General features: G+C 40.8%; 1 protein-coding gene across 1 annotated transcript; it reads left to right on the forward strand.

The window, feature by feature from the left end:
• Window positions 1-571: 571 nt before the first annotated feature.
• Window positions 572-20,299, forward strand: LOC129828824 (interferon gamma receptor 1-like). The gene is made up of 7 exons (XM_055890055.1): window positions 572-890; window positions 11,726-11,846; window positions 12,117-12,295; window positions 12,539-12,699; window positions 14,110-14,278; window positions 14,792-14,913; window positions 16,668-20,299. The coding sequence occupies exons 1-7, from the start codon at window positions 824-826 to the stop codon at window positions 17,052-17,054; spliced, it is 1,206 nt and encodes a 401-aa protein (XP_055746030.1). The 5' UTR covers window positions 572-823; the 3' UTR covers window positions 17,055-20,299.
• The last annotated feature ends 1,051 nt before the right edge of the window (window positions 20,300-21,350 follow it).

Genomic DNA, 21,350 nt, shown 5'->3' on the forward strand with positions numbered 1-21,350 from the left:
ATTTAACCTTTAGTTTTTATATAAGAAATTTTATGGGGGGGAACAACGACTCAGTAGGGGTTTCAACTGTTAGAATAGTAGAATACACAAAGTTCCATTTCGACATTTGGTTGTGCATAAGCAGTTTTCCTCCTGTTATTTCAGTCACTGATAGTCACTCAATTAGCCATGCCAGCTAACAATTGCAGGAAATTTGATTCAAAACTGCAAACATTTTCTTTCCACCCCATGGCAAAATGGGTGGAATTGCAGAAAATGTGCTGTAAAATGGCAAAATGTTCTCTCTTCCCGATGGCAAAATGTGTAGAATTGGAGAATTCATGCTTTTTAAAATGTTATTAGGGCCCCCAAAAGGCTCAGGCCATCCCTGACTGTGTGCAATTTTAAAATAATCGGTTCAGAGACATACATCTGGTGTAATATAAGTAATTATTGGTACCAAGATTGTATTCGAAATGTGTAAGTATTTACACAAAGATTGACCACGAAGATCGACATTTTCACCTTTGATCCTCGATGCGTAGCTATCTGAAACTTAATCACGACGCACTGCAGCAGCATATCGCCGCACGTGACTTTTCCTGTTCCTGTAAAAATGTGTAGTATGCGGGTCTGGTAGTTGCGACTGGAACATTTCATTGGAATTTGTTAACTGTGTAGCCTGCCGGTTTGAGCAATATCCTGGGGGTTGGCTGTGCTGGAAATGCATTTTGTCTGTATTTTTAGTTAGACAGACAAAAGGCTCTCAAATAGGTATAGCCTATTCATATGGGCATTCAGATACATTTCATTTAGTTTTACATAGACTCGACAAAATTTAAAAATGGCCGGGGTAAGGATATTCCGCATTTCCCTGATCTTGGTTTTAAGCCAACAGGTCGTCTCTTACGGTAAGTCATTTTAAATGACGCTTTGATTAATCAATTGGAGCTGATGTTACTGTAAGTATTTAGTACAGTATTCCTGCTTAATTCTTTCAACAACATAATGCAGGCTGAAGGCCACTGTACAATATGCTAATGTTATTGGAAATTATATAGCTATTCCAAAAGTATACTCATATATAAATATATTGTAGGATCTCTTGGCCTAACACAGTTGTGGCTGCTTCGCGTGATGTATTGTTATCTCTACCTTCTTGCCCTTTGTGCTGTTGTCTGTGCCCAATAATGTTTGTAACGTTACCATGTTTTGGGCTGCTAACGTTACCATGTTGTGCTTCTGCCATAATGTTGTCATGTTGTGTTGCTACCATGCTGTGATTTCATGTGTCACTGCCATATGTTGTTGTCTTTAGGTCTCTCTTTATGTTGTGGTGTCGGTCTTGTCGTGATGTGTGTTTTGTCCTATATTAAAAAAAAAATTATGTTTTTTTAAATCCTAGCCCCGGTACCCGCAGGAGGCATTTTGCCTTCTGAAAGGCTGACATTGTAAATACGAATTTGTTCTTAACTGACTTGCTTGCCTAACAAAAACAGGTGTGTCGAAAATCCCCCCTCCCCCCGCCAGAATCCCCCCTTCTAATTTCCTTAATTTTGTGGCTGGAGCGAAATACTTTCTGTGGCACACATCAGAGTCAAATACTTTCTATAGAACAAACTTCACGCCAGGATAGGCAACCGAAATTAAAAATGAATGTATGTGTGTTATATTTTGGGATAGGGGGACGCTGTTCTCACGTTGGGAAAAAATCGTGCCCAATTTAAACGGCCTCGTACTCTGTTCTAGATCGTACAATATGCATATTATTATTACTATTGGATAGAAAACACTCAAGTTTCTAAAACCGTTTGAATTATATCTGTGAGTAAAACAGAACTCATTTTGCAACAAACTTCCTGTCAGGAAGTGAAAAATCTGAAATCGAGGCTCTGTTCCAGGGCCTTCCTATTCATTTGCTTGAAATCTATGGATATACATGCACTTCATACGCCTTCCACTAGATGTCTATAGGCAGTGAGAGGTGGAATGGGGTGTCTAGCTTGATCTGAAATCAAAAACTAGCAAGCAAGTCGTTGCAATGAAGAACGCGAATTGGGGAGAATTCTGGCAGGGGGGAAATTTTGGGCACAACACCGGAACCTCTCAGTTTTGGAATGTTTTCTTTCCCGAACCTATTTGTTCAGAGATCCTGGCGTTACATTTTTTCTTCAGTTTTTGCAATATAGAAGCGGTCAAAAACTTAAACTTGAAATCGGCCCTAATTAATCCGCCATGCAAATTAATCGGTCAACCTCTATTCTAGTGTGTTGTGCTCCACAGAACGGAGGACTTACAGTACATTGCCTTTCCCCCACTCTAAAGTAACATTAATGTTGTGGAACTAAATCCGGAAGTATATTTTCGCAAAACGGCACAGTGATGTGTGATGAAATGTTTAGTGGTGTAAAGTACTTAAGTAAAAATACTTTAAAGTATTTTACTATTTCTATTATTGACAACTTTTACTTTACTACGTTACTAAAGAAAATGATGTACTTTTTACTCCATACATTTTCCCTGACACCCAAAAGTACTTTGAATACTTAGCAGGACAGAAATGCTCCAATTCTTGCACATCCCTGTCATCTCTACTGCCTCTGATTTGGCGGACTCACTAAACACAAATGCTTTGTTTCTAAGTGTTGGAGTGTGTCCCTGGCTATCCGTAGATTTAAAAAATATGAACAATTGTGCCATCTGGTTTGCTTAAAATAATATTATTTACTTTTGATACTTAAGTACATTTTTGCAAGTACATTTACTTTTAATACTTTAGTATATTTAAAACCAAATACTTTTACTGAAGTAGTGTTTTACTGGGTGACTTTCACTTTTACTTGAGTCATTTCCTATTAAAACTTATTTGGGATAGGGGGCAGTATTTTCACATCCGGATGAAAAGGGTGTCCAAAGTAAACTGCCTGCTACTCAGGCCCAGAAGCTAAGATATACATATCATTAGTAGATTTGCATAGAAAACACTCTGAAGGTTCTAAAACTGTTTGAATCATGTCTGTGAGTATAACAGAACTTATTTGGCAGGCGAAACCCCGAGGTCAAACCATTCAGATTTTTTTTTTTGGAGGTTACTCTCTTTTCAATGGGTTTTCATTGGGAATTCAGATTTCTAAGGGACCTTTTTGCAGTTCCTATCGCTTCCACTGGATGTCAAGTCTTTGGCAATTGGTTGAGGTTTTTCCTTTGAGAAATTAAGAAGTAGCACTGTTCAGAACGAGGGTAGAGGGAAGTGTACTCTTTTATAGAGGCGCGTGACCTGAAAAGCATGCTACACTTTGTTTTCCTCCGGTATTGAACACAGTATATCCCGTCTTAAATTTGATCGACTATTTACTTTAAAAAATACCTAAAGTTGTATTAGGAAAGTATTTTGAAATGTTTGGACAGAGCTTACAGGTAACTTATGAGTGTCACGTTCCTGACCTGTTTTCTCTTGTTTTTATATGTGTTTAGTTGGTCAGGGCGTGAGTTGGGGTGGGCAGTCTATGTATTGTGTTTCTATGTTGGGTTTATTGTGTTGCCTGATATGGTTCTCAAATAGAGGCAGATGTTTGACGTTTCCTCTGATTGAGAACCATATTAAGGTAGGCTGTTCTCACTGTTTGTTTGTGGGTGATTGTCTTCCGTGTCTGTATGTATGTTCGTACCACACGGGACTGTAGCGTTTGTTTGTAGTCTGTACCTGTTCGTGCGTTCTTCGTGTATTTGTAAGTTCTCATGTTTTAGGTCAGTCTACGTTCGTTTTGTAATTTTCAAAGTGTTCTTCGTGTTCGTCTTCGTCTTAAAATAAATCATCATGTATTCATCACCCGCTGCGCCTTGGTCCGCTCATTCACCACAAGACGACCGTTACAATGAGATATTTTGTAGTCATGTTGCGCGAGTTGGCACTGGTGTTTTTCTCGATCAAACGCGCCAAATAAATGGACATTTTGGATATATATCGACAGAATTAATCGAACAAAAGGACCATTTGTGATGTTTATGGGACATATTGGAGTGCCAACAGAAGAAGCTCGTCAAAGGTAAGGCATGAATTATATCTTTATTTCTGTGTTTTGTGTCGCGCCTGGAGGGTTGAAATATGATTGTCTGGGTTTGTTTGCTGGGGTGCTACCCTCAGATAATAGCATTGTTTGCTTTCGCCGTAAAGCCTTTTTGAAATCTGACACGTTGGCTGGATTCATAACAAGTGTAGCTTTAATTTGGTGTATTGCATGTGTGATTTCATGAAAATTGTATTTTTATAGTAATGTATTTGAATTTGGCGCTCTGCATTTTCACTGGATTTTGGCCAGGTGGGATGCTAATGTCCCACCAGAGAGGTTTTAAGGTATCTTTACTTGTACTCCAGTATGACAATTGGGTACTTTTTCCACCATTGGAAATGTCCAATTGTTTGTAGTACCACCTCTGTATGTCCACTACATACCATACACAATGGCCCACTGGAACATGAGTAATTATTCTGTAATTATAATTTTTTAAATCAAGGCTTTGTTATGTCCAATTCCAATTATTTCCCTTGACAGTAAGGTAATTTCCTTTCTGACTTCACAGGCTGATATTTTCCCCTTCTTTAGCTAATAGTGCCAGGCTTCTACTGCAAGTGAGATGTTTTTATTTAAATTTAATTGAACCTTTATTTAACTAGGCAAGTCAGTTAAGAACAACTTATTTACAATGATGGCCTAGGAACAGTGGGTTAACTGCTTTGTTCAGGGGCAGAATTACAGATATTTACATTGTCAGCTCAGGGATTTGATCTTGCAAATTTTTGTTTACTGGCCCAACGCTCTAACCACTAGGATACCTGCTGCACCAACATTTTAGCTTGCCTGCAATCACTTACAATAACGTCTTATGTTGTGATGGAAGATTTATAGGTTTATTTAACTTGCACACAATGCAGCCCATATCTTGAATATTTCCCAGCAAACTTAAAGTTGCAATATGTACCAAATTCGCATAGAAATGTGAGTTATAGATTGGTCATTCTCATTGAAAACATATCTAAGAAGTGGTGTCTGTTCTATGTGCTCTATTTCTATGCTTCCAGTTAAGTTTCCTTTTTGCATCTTTTACTTTCGGTTTTGTACACTAGCTTCAAACAGCTGAAAATACAATATTTTGGGTTGTTGAAAATATACACTGCTCAAAAAAATAAAGGGAACACTAAAATAACACATCCTAGATCTGAATGAATTAAATATTCTTATTAAATACTTTTTTCTTTACGTACTTATTAAATACTTTTTTCTTTACATAGTTGAATGTGCTGACAACAAAATCACACAAATGATCAATGGAAATCAAATTTATCAACCCATGGAGGTCTGGATTTGGAGTCACACTCAAAATTAAAGTGGAAAACCACACTACAGGCTGATCCAACTTTGATGTAATGTCCTTAAAACAAGTCAAAATGAGGCTCAGTAGTGTGTGTGGCCTCCCCGTGCCTGTATGACCTCCCTACAACGCCTGAGCATGCTCCTGATGAGGTGGCGGATGGTCTCCTGAGGGATCTCCTCCCAGACCTGGACTAAAGCATCCGCCAACTCCTGGACAGTCTGTGGTGCAACGTGGCGTTGGTGGATGGAGCGAGACATGATGTCCCAGATGTGCTCAATTGGATTCAGGTCTGGGGAACGGGCGGGCCAGTCCATAGCATCAATGCCTTCCTCTTGCAGGAACTGCTGACACACTCCAGCCACATGAGGTCTAGCATTGTCTTGCATTAGGAGGAACCCAGGGCCAACTGCACCAGCATATGGTCTCACAAGGGGTCTGAGGATCTCATCTCGGTACCTAATGGCAGTCAGGCTACCTCTGGCGAGCACATGGAGGGCTGTGCGGCCCCCCAAAGAAATGCCACCCCACACCATGACTGACCCACCGCCAAACCGGTCATGCTGGAGGATGTTGCAGGCAGCAGAACGTTCTCCACGGCGTCTCCAGACTCTGTCACGTCTGTCACGTGCTCATGTGCTCAGTGTGAACCTGCTTTCATCTGTGAAGAGCACAGGGCGCCAGTGGCGAATTTGCCAATCTTGGTGTTCTCTGGCAAATGCCAAACGTCCTGCACGGTGTTGGGCTGTAAGCACAACCCCCACCTGTGGGCGTTTGGCCCTCATACCACCCTCATGGGGTCTGTTTCTGACTGTTTGAGCAGACACATGCACATTTGTGGCCTGCTGGAGGTCATTTTGCAGGGCTCTGGCAGTGCTCCTCCTTGCACAAAGGCGGAGGTAGCGGTCCTGCTGCTGGGTTGTTGCCCTCCTACGGCCTCCTCCACGTCTCCTGATGTACTGGCCTGTCTCCTGGTAGCGCCTCCATGCTCTGGACACTACGCTGACAGACACAGCAAACCTTCTTGCCACAGCTCGCATTGATGTGCCATCCTGGATGAGCTGCACTACCTGAGCCACTTGTGTGGTTTGTAGACTCCGTCTCATGCTACCACTAGAGTGAAAGCACCGCCAGCATTCAAAAGTGACCAAAACATCAGCCAGGAAGCATAGGAACTGAGAATTGGTCTGTGGTCACCACCTGCAGAACCACTCCTTTATTGGGGGTGTCTTGCTAATTGCCTATAATTTCCACCTGTTGTCTATTCCATTTGCACAACAGCATGTGAAATTTATTGTCAATCAGTGTTGCTTCCTAAGTGGACAGTTTGATTTCACAGAAGTGTGATTGACTTGGAGTTACATTGTGTTGTTTAAGTGTTCCCTTTATTTTTTTGAGCAGTGTATTTCACAGTGGTTTAGATGGTGCAATTATTCTCTACACTATGCATTGCTTGTTTTGTCACAAACTGAAATAAGATAAACTTTTAGAATTTTAGCAACCAGCTATCATAAACCATAATTTATTGGCATGGGAATTTTTTCAATTGACATTTTTTAAATATATTCTATAGTATACCTGCATAGAAAAGTCGACATACTCTGCATGGAGTATATTTTTATACATTTTTTAAATGGAGTTGTGGGACTTAAAAGACAGTACCTGCACTTGTGAAGTGCTGCTGTGTTCTGTTTAAACTTTTCAGACATAGTGTTCAACATCAGACATAATGATCCCCAGAGTTGTTCGGGGAAGTAAAAAACATTTTTGTGGATCTCCCTGTTACAATTTTGATCTGAATCAGTTATCTTTTTTCTTTTAATTGATAGAGACGAGCATGCTTTACCTGTGGATTGAGTTTAGCAAAATCTTTTACAAATAAATAAGAAGCTAGACCGATCATCAATCTGTATCTGCAGTTGGTCTGAAAAATAGTAAAGGCTGGACCGAGAGGACAATGTAGAACGGGCTCTATTACAGTTATATTAGGTGCCAATAGATAACGTTCAGCCACCACAGGTCTGTCCGGCAAGAAGTCCAAGATATCTTCAGACAAGGTTTATTCAGATAATGGTTCGCTACACCACGCTCCTCTGTATTGATGGCTCACAGTAAAAGTGAGAGTGTATAAGTGGTTCTATGGAAAAGAATAGAAAGGAATAACCATCATTATAGGTTTACATACAATATACAGGCCCAGTAAACTGTGGAGGTATAAACTAAATATACAAAACAGACAGACTGACCAGGTGAATCCAGATGAAAGCTATGATCCCTTATTGATGTCAATTGCTAAATCCACTTCAGTCAGTGTAGATTAAGGGTAGGAGACAGGTTAAAGAAGGATTTTTAATCCTTGAAACAATTGTGCCATTCAGAGGGTGAATGGGCAAGACCAAATATTTAAGTGCCTTTGAATGGCGTATTGACACAAACCAGGTTCACTGGTTTGTGTCAAGAACTGCAACGCTGCTGAGTTTTTACTCTCAAGTTTCCTGTGTGTATCAAGAATGGTCCACCACCCAAAGGACATCCAACCAACTTGTCTCAACTGTGAAGCATTGGAGTCAACATGGGCTTGCATCCCCGAGGAACCTTGTAGAGTCCATGCCCTGATGAAATAAGGTTGTTCTGAAGACAAAAGGTGGGGTGCAACACAATTTGCTGCAGAGGGACAAGAGAGAGCCATTTGAAAACAAGTTTTTATTAATCATGGAAATAAAGTTCTGAAAACAAATTGGCTCCCCATTTTTAAAAAGATGGAGAACAACCTTTTAAAGGAAAAATACTGGCGTTTTGGTGCAGGTACAGCCAACTAGCACAAAAATGATATCGTCAATACGATATATTATCAAACATAATATCCCAATATGTAACTGTATTGATTCCCCACCCTCCCTTCACTACAGTACATGGTAGCATGAGGCTACAAAAGGTTGCAAATGCACATAAACACGGCTATTAAAGCTATGTTAATAATATACAGTATATTCATTTTGTTTTTAAGAACTCAGTTTTTGCCATAGCCCTCATTGGCTTCCATGCTTTTGAAACGAGATCTTGTCCAAAGACGTCAGACACGAGCTTGGTTAAAGATGGTTGCTAAGCAACGGAGTACTGCGATTGGTTGCCCAATATTCTGGGGTGAGGCTTGGTAAATTGGAATGACTGGCAGTAGAGGCTTAATCCTAATTTTATTTATGCAGGAAAATAAAATGATGGTATGATATATCAAATGTTGTCATTATTATAAATACAGTTTATACATGTTTTTTTCTTTTCTTTTTTAATTTTTTTTTATCCCCTTTTCTCCCCAAGTTTCGTGGTATACAATCGCTAGTAATTACTATCTTGTCTCATCGCTACAACTCCCGTACGGGCTCGGGAGAGACGAAGGTCGAAAGCCATGCGTCCTCCGAGGCACAACCCAACCAAGCCGCACTGCTTCTTTAACACAGCGCGCCTCCAACCCGGAAGCCAGCCACACCAATGTGTCGGAGGAAACACCGTGCACCTGGCCCCTTGGTTAGCGCGCACTGCGCCCAGCCCGCCACAGGAGTCGCTGGAGCGCGATGAGACAAGGAAATCCCTACCGGCCAAACCCTCCCTATCCCGGACGACGCTAGCCCAATTGTGCGTCGCCCCACGGACCTCCCGGTCTCGGCCGGCTGCGACAGAGCCTGTAGTTTATACATGTTTTATACACATTTTCTGTATAAATATATTTTAGAGGCTATGTAAACAGACCATAAATGTAGTTTTTGTTTCCTTGGAAAGATGTGTGCTATTATATGATACAGTATCAGTACTTGTTGCATTTACAATTTGTCTAATCTTCAACTGATTTCAGCCAGTGTATGGCTGTGAATTGATTACATTGTTTGAATGGAATGTTGGCAAATTGTCAGTTCATCTAAATTATTAATGGAATAAAACTAAAACTGGCTGGCTAATTAGCAAACAAGCATAAAGTGCAGATAAATGATTCAAATTCCTTAGTGTAAAATATCTTATCACAGCACTGGCAAACCATGTTTGACCAACTTCCTGACCAAAATGCCTGACCTTTATCCCATCATAAGAAGGTTCATATCCATTCTAGTATTTCAATGCCTAATTCTATGGGCCAAACTCTCAAAATACATTGCTTCGGGACAAAACAATCAGGAAAACACCAGAACACATGGCATCTGGGTCATTCCATGTCATTTCAGCAAGCTATGACACTCACCATCTCAAATTGTTCTGAAATTGTTTCTGCTATTAGAAACCAATAAGTTTAGCATCCCAGAAACATTATTTTGTTGCAATTTAATTTGGTCTCAGAGAAATTAAGGTAATTGATTGCACGCAAATTGTCAACTTTAAATGATAGGATTCACATAATATTCATCAAATTATAGTACCCAACATCCGATTTGGACCAAACTTATTCCTGCAATTGAGTGAGACACAAGGAATCAAACAAAATTGTCAAAACCCATTCACGGACCCTCCACACCTCACTCCAATCCCAACCCAACAACCAGTATACAGTATCAGTTCTCTATGTTTGACAAGTAGTATGGTGCTGCAGCTTGGAGTATTGCTTCTTCACCATTTGTAATGTATTCCCTGTGAATCTGATGTCCCCTCCGCACCTGTTTTAGAGAAATTAGCCATCTAAGTACTTCGGAATTAAATTAGTGTGAAAGTACCAGGTTTTGCCCACTTGTTTCTGTTCCTGGTTCTGCCACCACATGCTTTTATCCATTCAGCTGGTTTATTAAATGTATCACAACATTTTCTTTGCAACTTTGGGTAGAAAACCAATAGCTTTTGCTCATGATGAAAATTAATTGTGTGTTTAAGCCAGTCCTCCATGAAAGCAATTCAGTTTGTCCTTCTCTTTGCGACCTAATGCTTCAACCCAACTGACTTTGAATAGTCCAACAAATGGCAGCTCTCTGAGGGCTGTATGGTGCAATTCTCATATGAAGATTTTGCCCAAAACTATGATGGAGAAATGGACTAGTGACTAAAATGTTGTGAACCATTGCATGACAGTCATATATGTTTTTCAATACAATTATTAGAAAATGTATTTATATGTGATTAGTGACATTTACCATAAAACCCAACCCAATACCATTATTACCATTTCAAAACACTATACAGTGTGTGTTTGGGACTTTTACCATTGAAGAACATTAGTGACCATAAAATTGAACCATTAGATCTGCTGTAGCCAAATGTTTTGCTTGTTCACCAGAAATGGTCTAACTAATCCATACCTTTTAGGAGAGATTAAAGCACACACAAAAGGCTGTGTCCTGGACACAAAAAAAGCCTAACAAAATGACAAACTAAATTGTTTTCATGGAGGACTGGCTTCAATTTTGAGGAGGACCATACAATCTATTTCCATCATTAGCAAAAACTATTGGTTTTCTACCCAAATTTGCAAAGAAAAGGTTGTGATTTAATTTAATAAACACAAGAGACCAGCCACATGAAGAAATGTAGTAGCAAGAACAGCAGCATCTAGTGGGCAAAACTTGGTACTTTCACACTAATTTATAGTAAATAATATGAGCGACTTCAATGGCTAATTTCTCTGAACAGGGGGGGGGGGACATCACCAGATGAAGAAGCAATACTCCAAGCAGCAGCTCCATACTACTTGTCAAACATAGAAAACCGATACTGTATACTGGCTGTTTGGGTGGGGTGTGGAGGGTACGTGGGTGGCTTTTGATCAGTGTATTGGATTGTTGGTATAATGTATGGTCCAAATCGGATGTTAGGTACTACATTTATTGAAGAGTTATATGAATCCTATAAATTAAAATGGCCAATTTGGGTGCAATCAATAAGCTTAATTTCTCAGATCAAATTATATTTCAACAAAATGTTATTTGCCCCGCACCCCAAGTTTTCTGAGCTAAAATAATGTATAATAATACAAAAATAATAATTAATAATGTTTTGTTGTTGGACAAGACTGTAAAATCTCCATTTAGGAAATCTGTTCCCAGGTATTCCCACACATAAATAGAGAGGCATATATGATTGTATCCCAATGTAATCCAGGTTTGAATCATGGTTCTGTTTTTTTGGGATTCTTGCGGTAATTTTGAAGTGCACAAATTATTTATAACTATGTTCTGGTCCCCTTAACATCCGCTCAAGAAAACATTGGCCCACAGCTGACTAATTGGGAACCGCTTCTATGCAGGTCGTTGCAACATCACTTGGATAGATTTAATTGCTAGTATGTTATGCTGTTATAGATATAGCACAGTTTTAGAAACGTAGTCATTATATGGTAAGTATACATCTCTGTCTGGACTGAGCTTGTTGATTCGGACTGACTTTCTACTATTTTGTCCTACAGTTCCTCCTCCCGTCAACGTGAGCCTCATGTGCCACAATTTTCACAATGTGATCTATTGGAACTACAGTGAACCATCTCTGCAGCCACAGTTCAATGTGGAAATGACAAGAAAATATTCTGGGTAGGTGCTGCAGCATATTGGTTGCTTAATCTCTCACCAAATAGGGCCTATGTTATCCAATGTAGGTTATATAGCTAGTGAATATTAAGTCTCTCTTGACACAATTTCAAGTAGAAATTGGAAAATTGACATGCACTGTCAGACCCATACAGATGTAAAGTCCTGTCAACAGTTCTTTGTCAGCTTCTCCATTGTAATTGTGAACTAACATTTCAGTCCAAATCAGAGGTTGCCATTAACCCACAACAATTGTTTTCCTCTATCTTTCAGTGCTGCCTTGGTTTGTTCAAACACTTCCCTCTACCACTGCGATGTCTCCTCATTTACCAAAGTAATACTAGAGGGCTACCGTTTCATATTGACTGCTGTTGTTGGACAGAATACCAATTCCTCCGAAATTTCATTCACCTACGATGATACAGTGTATCCAGGCCTGTTGGATGTACAGTGTAAGTTCTCACACTAAGCTAACCAATAGGCAAATTATGGGAACAATGTTATACAGTATGTAGTGATTGACAACTAGAATTGAGGTAGTATCTTGAAAGGGTTTGTAAGTACACTGTATGCACTGCAGCACATGTAGCATTTCTTTGTTGATCTGACCACACAATGTTCAGAGCCGGGAGATTTTGAACATATTTACTGACCTCAGATTTTTTCACAAAGTAATAGTCTTTTGTGTTTTTTAGGCTCATTGGATTTCCCACCTGTCAACATCTCTGCTGTATCCGATCAAATGATCAAAGTTCAATTCATTCACCCGTTTCACATCTACAAACATGCCATCATCAAAGATGAAAGACCGGATCATAAGGAATTTAATTACATGGTTATCACAGAATATCACTTGGTAAGAACTGACAGAAAATTATGACTTTGAAATGACTGGGGAACACTTGTAGAACACTTGTAGAAGCTGAGTTGAAGTCGAAGTTTACATACATTTAGGCTGGAGTCATAAAATTTGTTTTTCAACCACTCCACAATTTCTTGTTAACAAACTATAGTTTTTGCAACACCATGGGACCACGCAGCCGTCATACCGCTCAGGAAGGAGACACGTTCTGTCTCCTAGAGATTAACGTACTTTGGTGCTAAAAGTGCAAATCAATCCCAGAACAACAGTAAAGGACCTTGTGAAGATGCAGGAGGAAACAGGTACAAAAGTATCTATATCCACATTAAAACGAGTCCTATATCGACATAACCTGAAAGGCCGCTCAGCAAGGAAGAAGCCACTGCTCCAAAACCGACATATAAAAGCCAGACTACGGTTTTCAACTGCACATGGGGACAAAGATGGTACTTTTTGGAGAAATTATGAAACAAAAATAGAACTGTTTGGCCATCATTATGTTTGGAGGAAAAAGGGGGAGGCTTGCAAGCCGAAGAACACCATCCCAACCGTGAAGCACGGGGGTGGAAGCATAATGTTGTGGGGGTGCTTTGCTGCAGGAGGGACTGGTGCACTTCACAAAATAGATGGCATCATGAGGTAGGAAAATTATGTGGATATATTGAAGCAACAGCTCAAGACATCAGTCAGGAAGTTAAAGCTTGGTCGCAAATGGGTCTTCCAAATGGACAATGATCCCAAGCATACTTCCAAAATTGTGGAAAAAATGGCTTAAGGACAACAAAGTCAAGGTATTGGAGTGGCCATCACAAAGCCCTGACCTCAATCCTATAGAAAATTTGTGGGCAGAACTGAAAAAGCGTGTGCGAGCAAGGAGGCCTACAAACCTGACTCAGTTACACCAGCTCTGTCAGGAGGAATGGGCCAAAATTCACCTAACTTATTGTGGGAAGCTTGTGGAAGGCTACGCAAAACATTTTACCCAAGTTAAACAATTTAAAGGCAATGCTACCAAATACTAATTGAGTGTATGTAAACTTCTGACCCACTGGGAATGTGATGAAAGAAATAAAACCTGAAAGAAATCATTCTCTCTGCTATTATTCTGACATTTCACATTCTTAAAATAGGTGGTGAACCTAACTGACCTTAGACAGGGAATTTTACTAAGATTAAATGTCAGGAATTGTGAAAAACTGAGTTTAAATGTATTTGGTTAAGGTGTATGTAAACTTCCAACTTCAATTGTATCTACTAGCTGTGAATTGTTTTCACTTGCAAGCAAAGAAAGTTTTTCAAAAGGAAACACATTTATAACCTTCAAATATAAACGTTTGCATATTTATTTTTTATGAACATTGTTGTAATATAGCCTAAATATATTCATTTTTTTTATTTCCCCAGAAACAACACCGCTTTGACTGCTCCTACAAGCAACACCATGTGTGTGAGGCTGAAATACTAGTCGATGGAGAGATGGATAGGCACTGCATCAAGATCAAAGGAAAAATGAACAATGTTCATGTCTCAGCTCACCAGAACATATGCATTGAGGGGAAGCATGGGGATTCTGGTAAGACTCTTAATTTCTCACATGATTGATACATCAAAGTCATATTAGCTCTCAGTACGTCTGTTATCGTTTAGTATACATTGTCTGTAATCTTTTTTTTTTCACCTTTATTTAACCAGGTAGGCAAGTTGAGAACAAGTTCTCATTTACAATTGCGACCTGGCCAAGATAAAGCAAAGCAGTTCGACACATATAACAACAGAGTTACACATGGAATAAACAAACATACAGTCAATAATACAGTAGAAAAATAAGTCTATAGACAAAGTGAGCAAATGAGGTGAGAAGGGAGGTCAAGGCAAAAAAATGCCATGGTGATGAAGTAAATACAATATAGCAAGTAAAACACTGGAATGGTAGATAAACCACATCTGCTAATATCTGATACGTGCTTTGAAAGTTATATGTGTCTGTATTGTCATATTATGGCAAATGCTCAATTAGGACGCTGTACCGTTTTGAATGTGAAATCAGTTTGACTGTCAGTCTAACTGCTGGACTTGTCCCCTGTAGGTCCTAACTACACTGCCCTCTACATTGTGATCCCTATCGTTGCCACGGTGGTGATTGCGTTCATCGTGTGGCTTATATACAGTAAACTGAGAAGTGGCTCATTTCCTCAACCAAAGATTTTGGTGTGTTCAGCCTTTCAACTAATTGGCCTGCACTGCAGTGGATTTAGTCATAAAGCTACTACATATACAGTCCTGGCCAAATGTTTTGAGAATGACACAAATATTAATTTCCACAAAGTTTGCTGCTTCAGTGTCTTTAGATATTTTTTGTCTGATGTTACTATGGAATACTGAAGTATAATTACAAGCATTTCATAAGTGTCAAAGGCTTTTATTGACAATTACATGAAGTTGTTGCAAAGAGTCAATATTTGCAGTGTTGACCCTTCTTTTTCAAGACCTCTGCAATCCGCTCTGGCATGCTGTCAATTAACTTCTGGGCCACATCCTGACTGATGGCAGCCCATTCTTGCATAATCAATGCTTGGAGTTTGTCAGAATTTGTGGGTTTTTGTTTGTCCACCCGCCTCTTGAGGATTGACCACAAGTTCTCAATGGGATTAAGGTCTGGGGAGTGTCCTGGCCATGGACCCAAAATATCAATGTTTTGTTCCCCGAGCCACTTCGTCACCAAACTGTTCCTGGAAGGTTGGGAGAAGTTGCTCTCAGAGGATGTGTTGGTACCATTCTATATTCATGGCTGTGTTCTTGGGCAAAATTGTGGGTGAGCCCACTCCCTTGGCTGAGAAGCAACCCCACACATGAATGGTCTCAGGATGCTTTACTGTTGGCATGACACAGGACTGATGGCAGCGCTCACCTTGTCTTCTCCGGACAAGCTTTTTTCTTGATGCCCCAAACAATCGGAAAGGGGATTCATCAGAGAAAATGACTTTACCCCAGTCCTCAGCAGTCCAATCCCTGTACCTTTTTGCAGAATATCAGTCTGTCCCTGATGTTTTTCCTGGAGAGAAGGGGCTTCTTTGCTGCCCTTCTTGACACCAGGCCATCCTCCAAAAGTCTTCGCCTCACTGTACGTGCAGATGCACTCACACCTGCCTGCTGCCATTCCTGAGCAAGCTCTATACTGGTGGTGCCCCAATCTCGCAGCTGAATCAAATTTGGGAGATGGTCCTGGCGCTTGCTGGACTTTCTTGGGCGTCCTGAAGATTTCTTCACAACAATTTAACCGCTCTCCTTGAAGTTGTTGATGATCCGATAAATTGTTGATTTAGGTGCAATGCTACTGGCAGCCATATCCTTGCCAGTGAAGCCCTTTTTGTGCAAAGAGATGATGACGGCACGTGTTTCCTTGCAGGTAACCATGTTTGACAGACTATGAACAATAATTTCGAGCACCACCCTCCTTTTGAAGCTTCCAGTCTGTTATTTGAACTCAATCAGCATGACAGAGTGATCTCCAGCCTTGTCCTCGTCAACACTCACACCTGTGTTAACGAGAGAATCACTCGCATGTCAGCCGGTCCTTTTGTGGCAGGGCTGAAATGCAGTGGAAAAGTTTTGTGGATTCAGTTCATTTGCATGGCAAAGAGGGACTTTGCAATTCATCTGATCACTCTTCATAACATTCTGGAGTATATGCAAATTGCCATCATACAAACTGAGGCAGCAGACTGTGAAAATGTATTAATATTTGTGTCATTCTCAAAACTTTTGGCCACGACTGTAGACTAGATTATAGTAATACAGAGAATTTCTACAATGTACCAACATACATCCTGAAACGGTGTCATGTTCCTGTTGGAGTTATCAAACTATTGATATGCTACTTCCTGTAAACACTGTCTAAACAATAGCACATGAAAAACATATTTCACCCACAGAATGTTTGACTGTCTATTCTCCTCTGGTAGGCTTCCATGCTGTCACATATGGGTTCAGTTAGGTCACTTATGCTCCCTGAGAGAGCCATCCTGAGTGAGGTACAAACAGGTGGCTCCCCCCTGCTGCAGACCCCCATGGAATCTTTGCCGGATGAGACCCTCACAGTGATCAATACCCCCCAGGAAGAGGTCCTCCGTCTCCCCATTGGACTGAAGGACAAGGAGTGGAGCGGTGGGGAGGTCATGTTGCCTAACGAGGGGTCAGGCTCTTCACTGCAGGTAACGAGAGAGTTGGGACTGGAGGTGAAGAGTGACTTCTCTGAGCTGTCGGACTATGACTGCCCCCATAGACCTGTGATTATTCCTGTGATAGAGGAGATGAGTCCTGGGGACACTGTTACAGGATACAAAATCTGAGTTTCTCAAGAGAAAGGATGATAATATTTTATACATGTATTTAAACAGGGAAATCCCATTGGGACCATTGTGCCATTTACAAGGGCGCCCTCTACGCAATCATACAAATGTACAATTCCAACGCTATAAAAACACTATTTACAAGCAATTTTAAGAAAAGTAACTTACAAAACACAATCATGAAAAACAAACACATTTGTCTTTGCACATGCTCAGATACCAGTCATTTCCCTGTTCCTCTCAATATTTGGGTAGTCTGGTGGAGATAAAAAGGATAATCAAAGGGATAGCCTTCATTATGGTTTTTACAATTCATCACTTGGGACTGTTGCCTAATCAGGGGAACCAGGGATAGACAATGTGAAACCCAAGTGGTACACAGTGGTATTGAATGCTAGGAACTAGTTGAAAAGAAATGTCCTCATTCCTGACCTGCATGCCCCATTGTAATGTTGATTTTCATTAGGCCAAATTAAGACATTTCCTATAGCATCTTTGTACAAAAAAGCAAGTTCCTCTTATGCAGATATTATTTTACTGTGCCTTCTTGAGTGACATTAATGTTTTCTAAGGTAGCAAGGAAATAAGGGTTGGGAGTGCAGAATGAAAATATTCATTGTCTTTTGTCTTGTGCTGTGTATATTTGATCTATTTGCACTTTTTACATGGCTCTCATGCATGTACAATGTTCAAAAATATTATTAGGGACATGTCCAATTATATTCAGATGAACACGTTATACCAATGCAAGGGGATTGCTATGGTGATGATTTTCTGTTGCTGTAATTTCTAATGCCTTGCTTACCTTGCTGTAATTTCTGGTGCCCAAAGGACGGCAGATGACGATATTGAATTCATCTTACTATCCAAATGCATTGTATGCAGCCATGGTTAGAGTGTTGGGCTGGTAATCGAAAGGTTGCTGGATCGAATCTCCGAGCTGACAAGGTAAATGCCTGTCGTTCTGCCCCTGAGTAAGGCAGTTAACCCACCTTTCCCCGGGCGCCGAAGACGTGAATGTCGATTATGGCAGTCCCCTGCACCTCTCTGATTCAGAGGGTTTGGGTTAAATGCTGAAGACACATTTCAGATGAATGCATTCAGTTGTACAATTTGACTAGATATCTCCCTTTCCCTCTACAGTTGTATCCCATTTAACGGCGAGAAGGCGGAAGAAAACGTGGACAATATGCATACTTCATGAAACACCATTTTCCACCTCCATGCTCGAGTGGCAAATGCCTAGGAATGCTACTTCCTGATGTTGCACCCCGCGTTCAGCCTGGGGTAAACAACAGACTGCTGCAACCTGATTGGCTGAACGTGATACGCAACATCCGGGACTAACATTTAGCCACTATCATGGTGGTGAAAATTTGTGTTTCATGAGGAAAGCATGCATAGTTTGCCTGTTTTTATCCGCCTTCTCGCCAGTAAATTTAAGGAGGAAATCGAAGCCTTTGCAGCCTGAATGGAGAATGTTTTAGGTATGAACCTGTCCACAGCGTATACAAGTATATTGCCAGCTGCGTTTGGACGGTAAGATTAACTCAATATTGCCATCTGCGGCCTTTAGGTTACCTCATACCTAATAATTTTGTTTTTTATTGTGCACATCTGTATATTGTATTTTTCATATAGCTGCAATTATCTTTTTTATAAATGATAAGGCTGTTTCTATTTTGTAAACTCATTCTATTGTATTTAAAATATACTTTTCTTTTCCCTTATCATTTCCCAATATACAATAAATAAACTCAGCAAAAAAAGAAACGTCCCTTTTTCAGGACCCTGTCTTTCAAAGATAATTTGTAAAAATCCAAATCACTTCACAGATCTTCATTGTAAAGGGTTTAAACACTGTTTCCCATGCTTGTTCAATGAACTATAAACAATTCATGAACATGCACCTGTGGAACGGTCGTTAAGACACTAACAACTTACAGACTACAGACTGTAATCAATTAAGGTCACAGTTATGAAAACTTAGGACACTAAAGTGGCCTTTCTACTGACTCTGAAAAACACCAAAAGAAAGATGCCCAGGGTCCCTGCTCATTTGCGTGAACGTGCCTTAGGCATGCTGCAAGGAGGCATGAGGACTGCAGATGTGGCCAGGGCATTAAATTGCAATGTCTGTACTAGAGGTCGACCGATTAATCGGAATGGCCGATTTTTAATTAGGGGCGATTTCAAGTTTTCATAACAGTCGGTAATCTGCATTTTTGGACACCGATTGTGGCCGATTACATTGCACTCCACGAGGAGACTGCGTGGCAGGCTGACTACCTGTTACGCGAGTGCAGCAAGAAGCCAAGGTAAGTTGCTAGCTAGCATTAAACTTATCTTATAAAAAACAATCAATCTTAACGTAATCACTAGTTAACTACACATGGTTGATATTACTAGTTTATCTAGCTTGTCCTGCGGTGCATATAATCGATGCGTGCCTGTTAATTTATCATTGGATCACAGCCTACTGTGATGATTTTTGGTAGGCAGCAGAAGGCTCGTAAGCATTCATTCAAACAGCACTTTTGTGCATTTGCCAGCAGCTCTTCGCTGTGCTTCAAGCATTGAGCTGTTTATGACTTCAAGCCTATCAACTCCCGAGATTAGGCTGGTGTAACCGATGTGAAAAGGCTAGCTAGTTAGCGGGGTGCGCGCTAATAGCGTTTCAATCGATGACGTCACTCGCTCTGAGACCTTGAAGTAGTTGTTCCCCTTGCTCTGCAAGGGCCACGACTTTTGTGGAGCAATAGGTAACGATGCTTCGAGGGTGGGTGTTGTCGACGTGTCCCTGGTTCAAGCCCAGGTAGGGGCGAGGAGAGGGACAGAAGCTATACTGTTACACTGGCAATACTAAAGTGCCTATAAGAACATCCAATAGTCAAAGGTATATGAAATACAAATGGTATAGAGAGATAGTCCTATAATAACTACAACCTAAAACTTCTTACCTGGGAATATTGAAGACTCATGTTAAAAGGAACCACCAGCTTTCATATGTTCTCATGTTCTGAGCAAGGAACTTAAACGTTAGCTTTTTTACATGGCACATATTGCACGTTTACTTTCTTCTCCCAACACTTTGTTTTTGCATTATTTAAACCAAATTGAACAGGTTTCATTATTTATTTGAGGCTAAATTGATTTTATTGATGTATTATATTTAACTTAAAATAAGTGTTCATTCAGTATTGTTGTAATTGTCATTATTACAAATAAATAAATGTAAAAAAGAATCGGCTGATTAATCTGTATCTTTTTTGGTCCTCCAATAATCGGTATCGCTGTTGAAAAATTGTAATCGGTTGACCTCTAGTTCGTACTGTGACACGCCTAAGACGGCGCTAAAGTGAGACAGGATGAACAGCTGATCGTCCTCGACGTGGCAGACCGAGTGTGCATCTGAACATCACACCAGCGGGACAGGTACAGGATGGCAACAACTGCCCGAGCTACACCAGGAACGCACAATCCCTCCATCAGTGCTCAGACTGTCCGCAATAGGCTGAGCGAGGCTGGACTGAGGGCTTGTAGGCCTGTTGTAAGGCAGGTACTCACCAGACATCACCAGCAACAACGTCGCCTATGGGCACAGACCTACCGTCGCTGGACCAGACAGAACTGGCAAAAAGTGCTCTTCACTGACGAGCAGTGGTTATGTCTCACCAGGGGTGATGGTCGGATTCGCATTTATCGTTGAAGGAATGAGCGTTAAACCGAGGCCTGTACTCTGGATCGGGATCGATTTGGAGGTGGAGGGTCCGTCATGGTCTGGGGCGGTGTCACAGCATCATCGGACTGAGCTTGTTGTCATTGCAGGCAATCTCAACGCTGTGCGTTACATGGAAGGCATCCTCCTCCCTCATGTGGTACCCTTCCTGCAGGCTCATCCTGACATGACCCTCCAGCATGACAATGCCACCAGCCATACTGCTCATTCTATGCGTGATTTCCCAGGAAGACAGGAATGTCAGTGTTCTGCCATGGCCAGCGAAGAGCCTGGATCTCAATCCCATTGAGCACGTCTGGGACCTGTTGGATCGGAGGGTGAGGGCTAGGACCATTCCCACCCCCAGAAATGTCCAGGTGCCTTGGTGGAAGAGTGAGGTAACATCTCATAGCTGGAACTGGCAAATCTGGTGTAATCCTGTAGTACTTAATGCATCTGGTGGCCACACCAGATACTGACTGTTACTTTTGATTTTGTCCCCCCTTTGTTCAGGGACACATTTATTCCATTTCTGTTAGTCACATGTCTGTGGAACTTGTTCAGTTTATGTCTCAGTT

This window comes from Salvelinus fontinalis, chromosome 30, assembly GCF_029448725.1.
Source record: "Salvelinus fontinalis isolate EN_2023a chromosome 30, ASM2944872v1, whole genome shotgun sequence".
Lineage (NCBI taxonomy): Eukaryota > Metazoa > Chordata > Actinopteri > Salmoniformes > Salmonidae > Salvelinus > Salvelinus fontinalis.

Excerpts from the sequence above, each read along its gene's own strand:
- LOC129828824 (XM_055890055.1), top strand. The coding sequence starts at position 824 with ATGGCCGGGGTAAGGATATTCCGCATTTCCCTGATCTTGGTTTTAAGC. Across the intron at positions 12,296-12,538 it reads AGGCCTGTTGGATGTACAGT|GCTCATTGGATTTCCCACCT; the intron begins GTAAGTTCTCAC and ends TGTGTTTTTTAG. Across the intron at positions 14,279-14,791 it reads GGGGAAGCATGGGGATTCTG|GTCCTAACTACACTGCCCTC; the intron begins GTAAGACTCTTA and ends TGTCCCCTGTAG.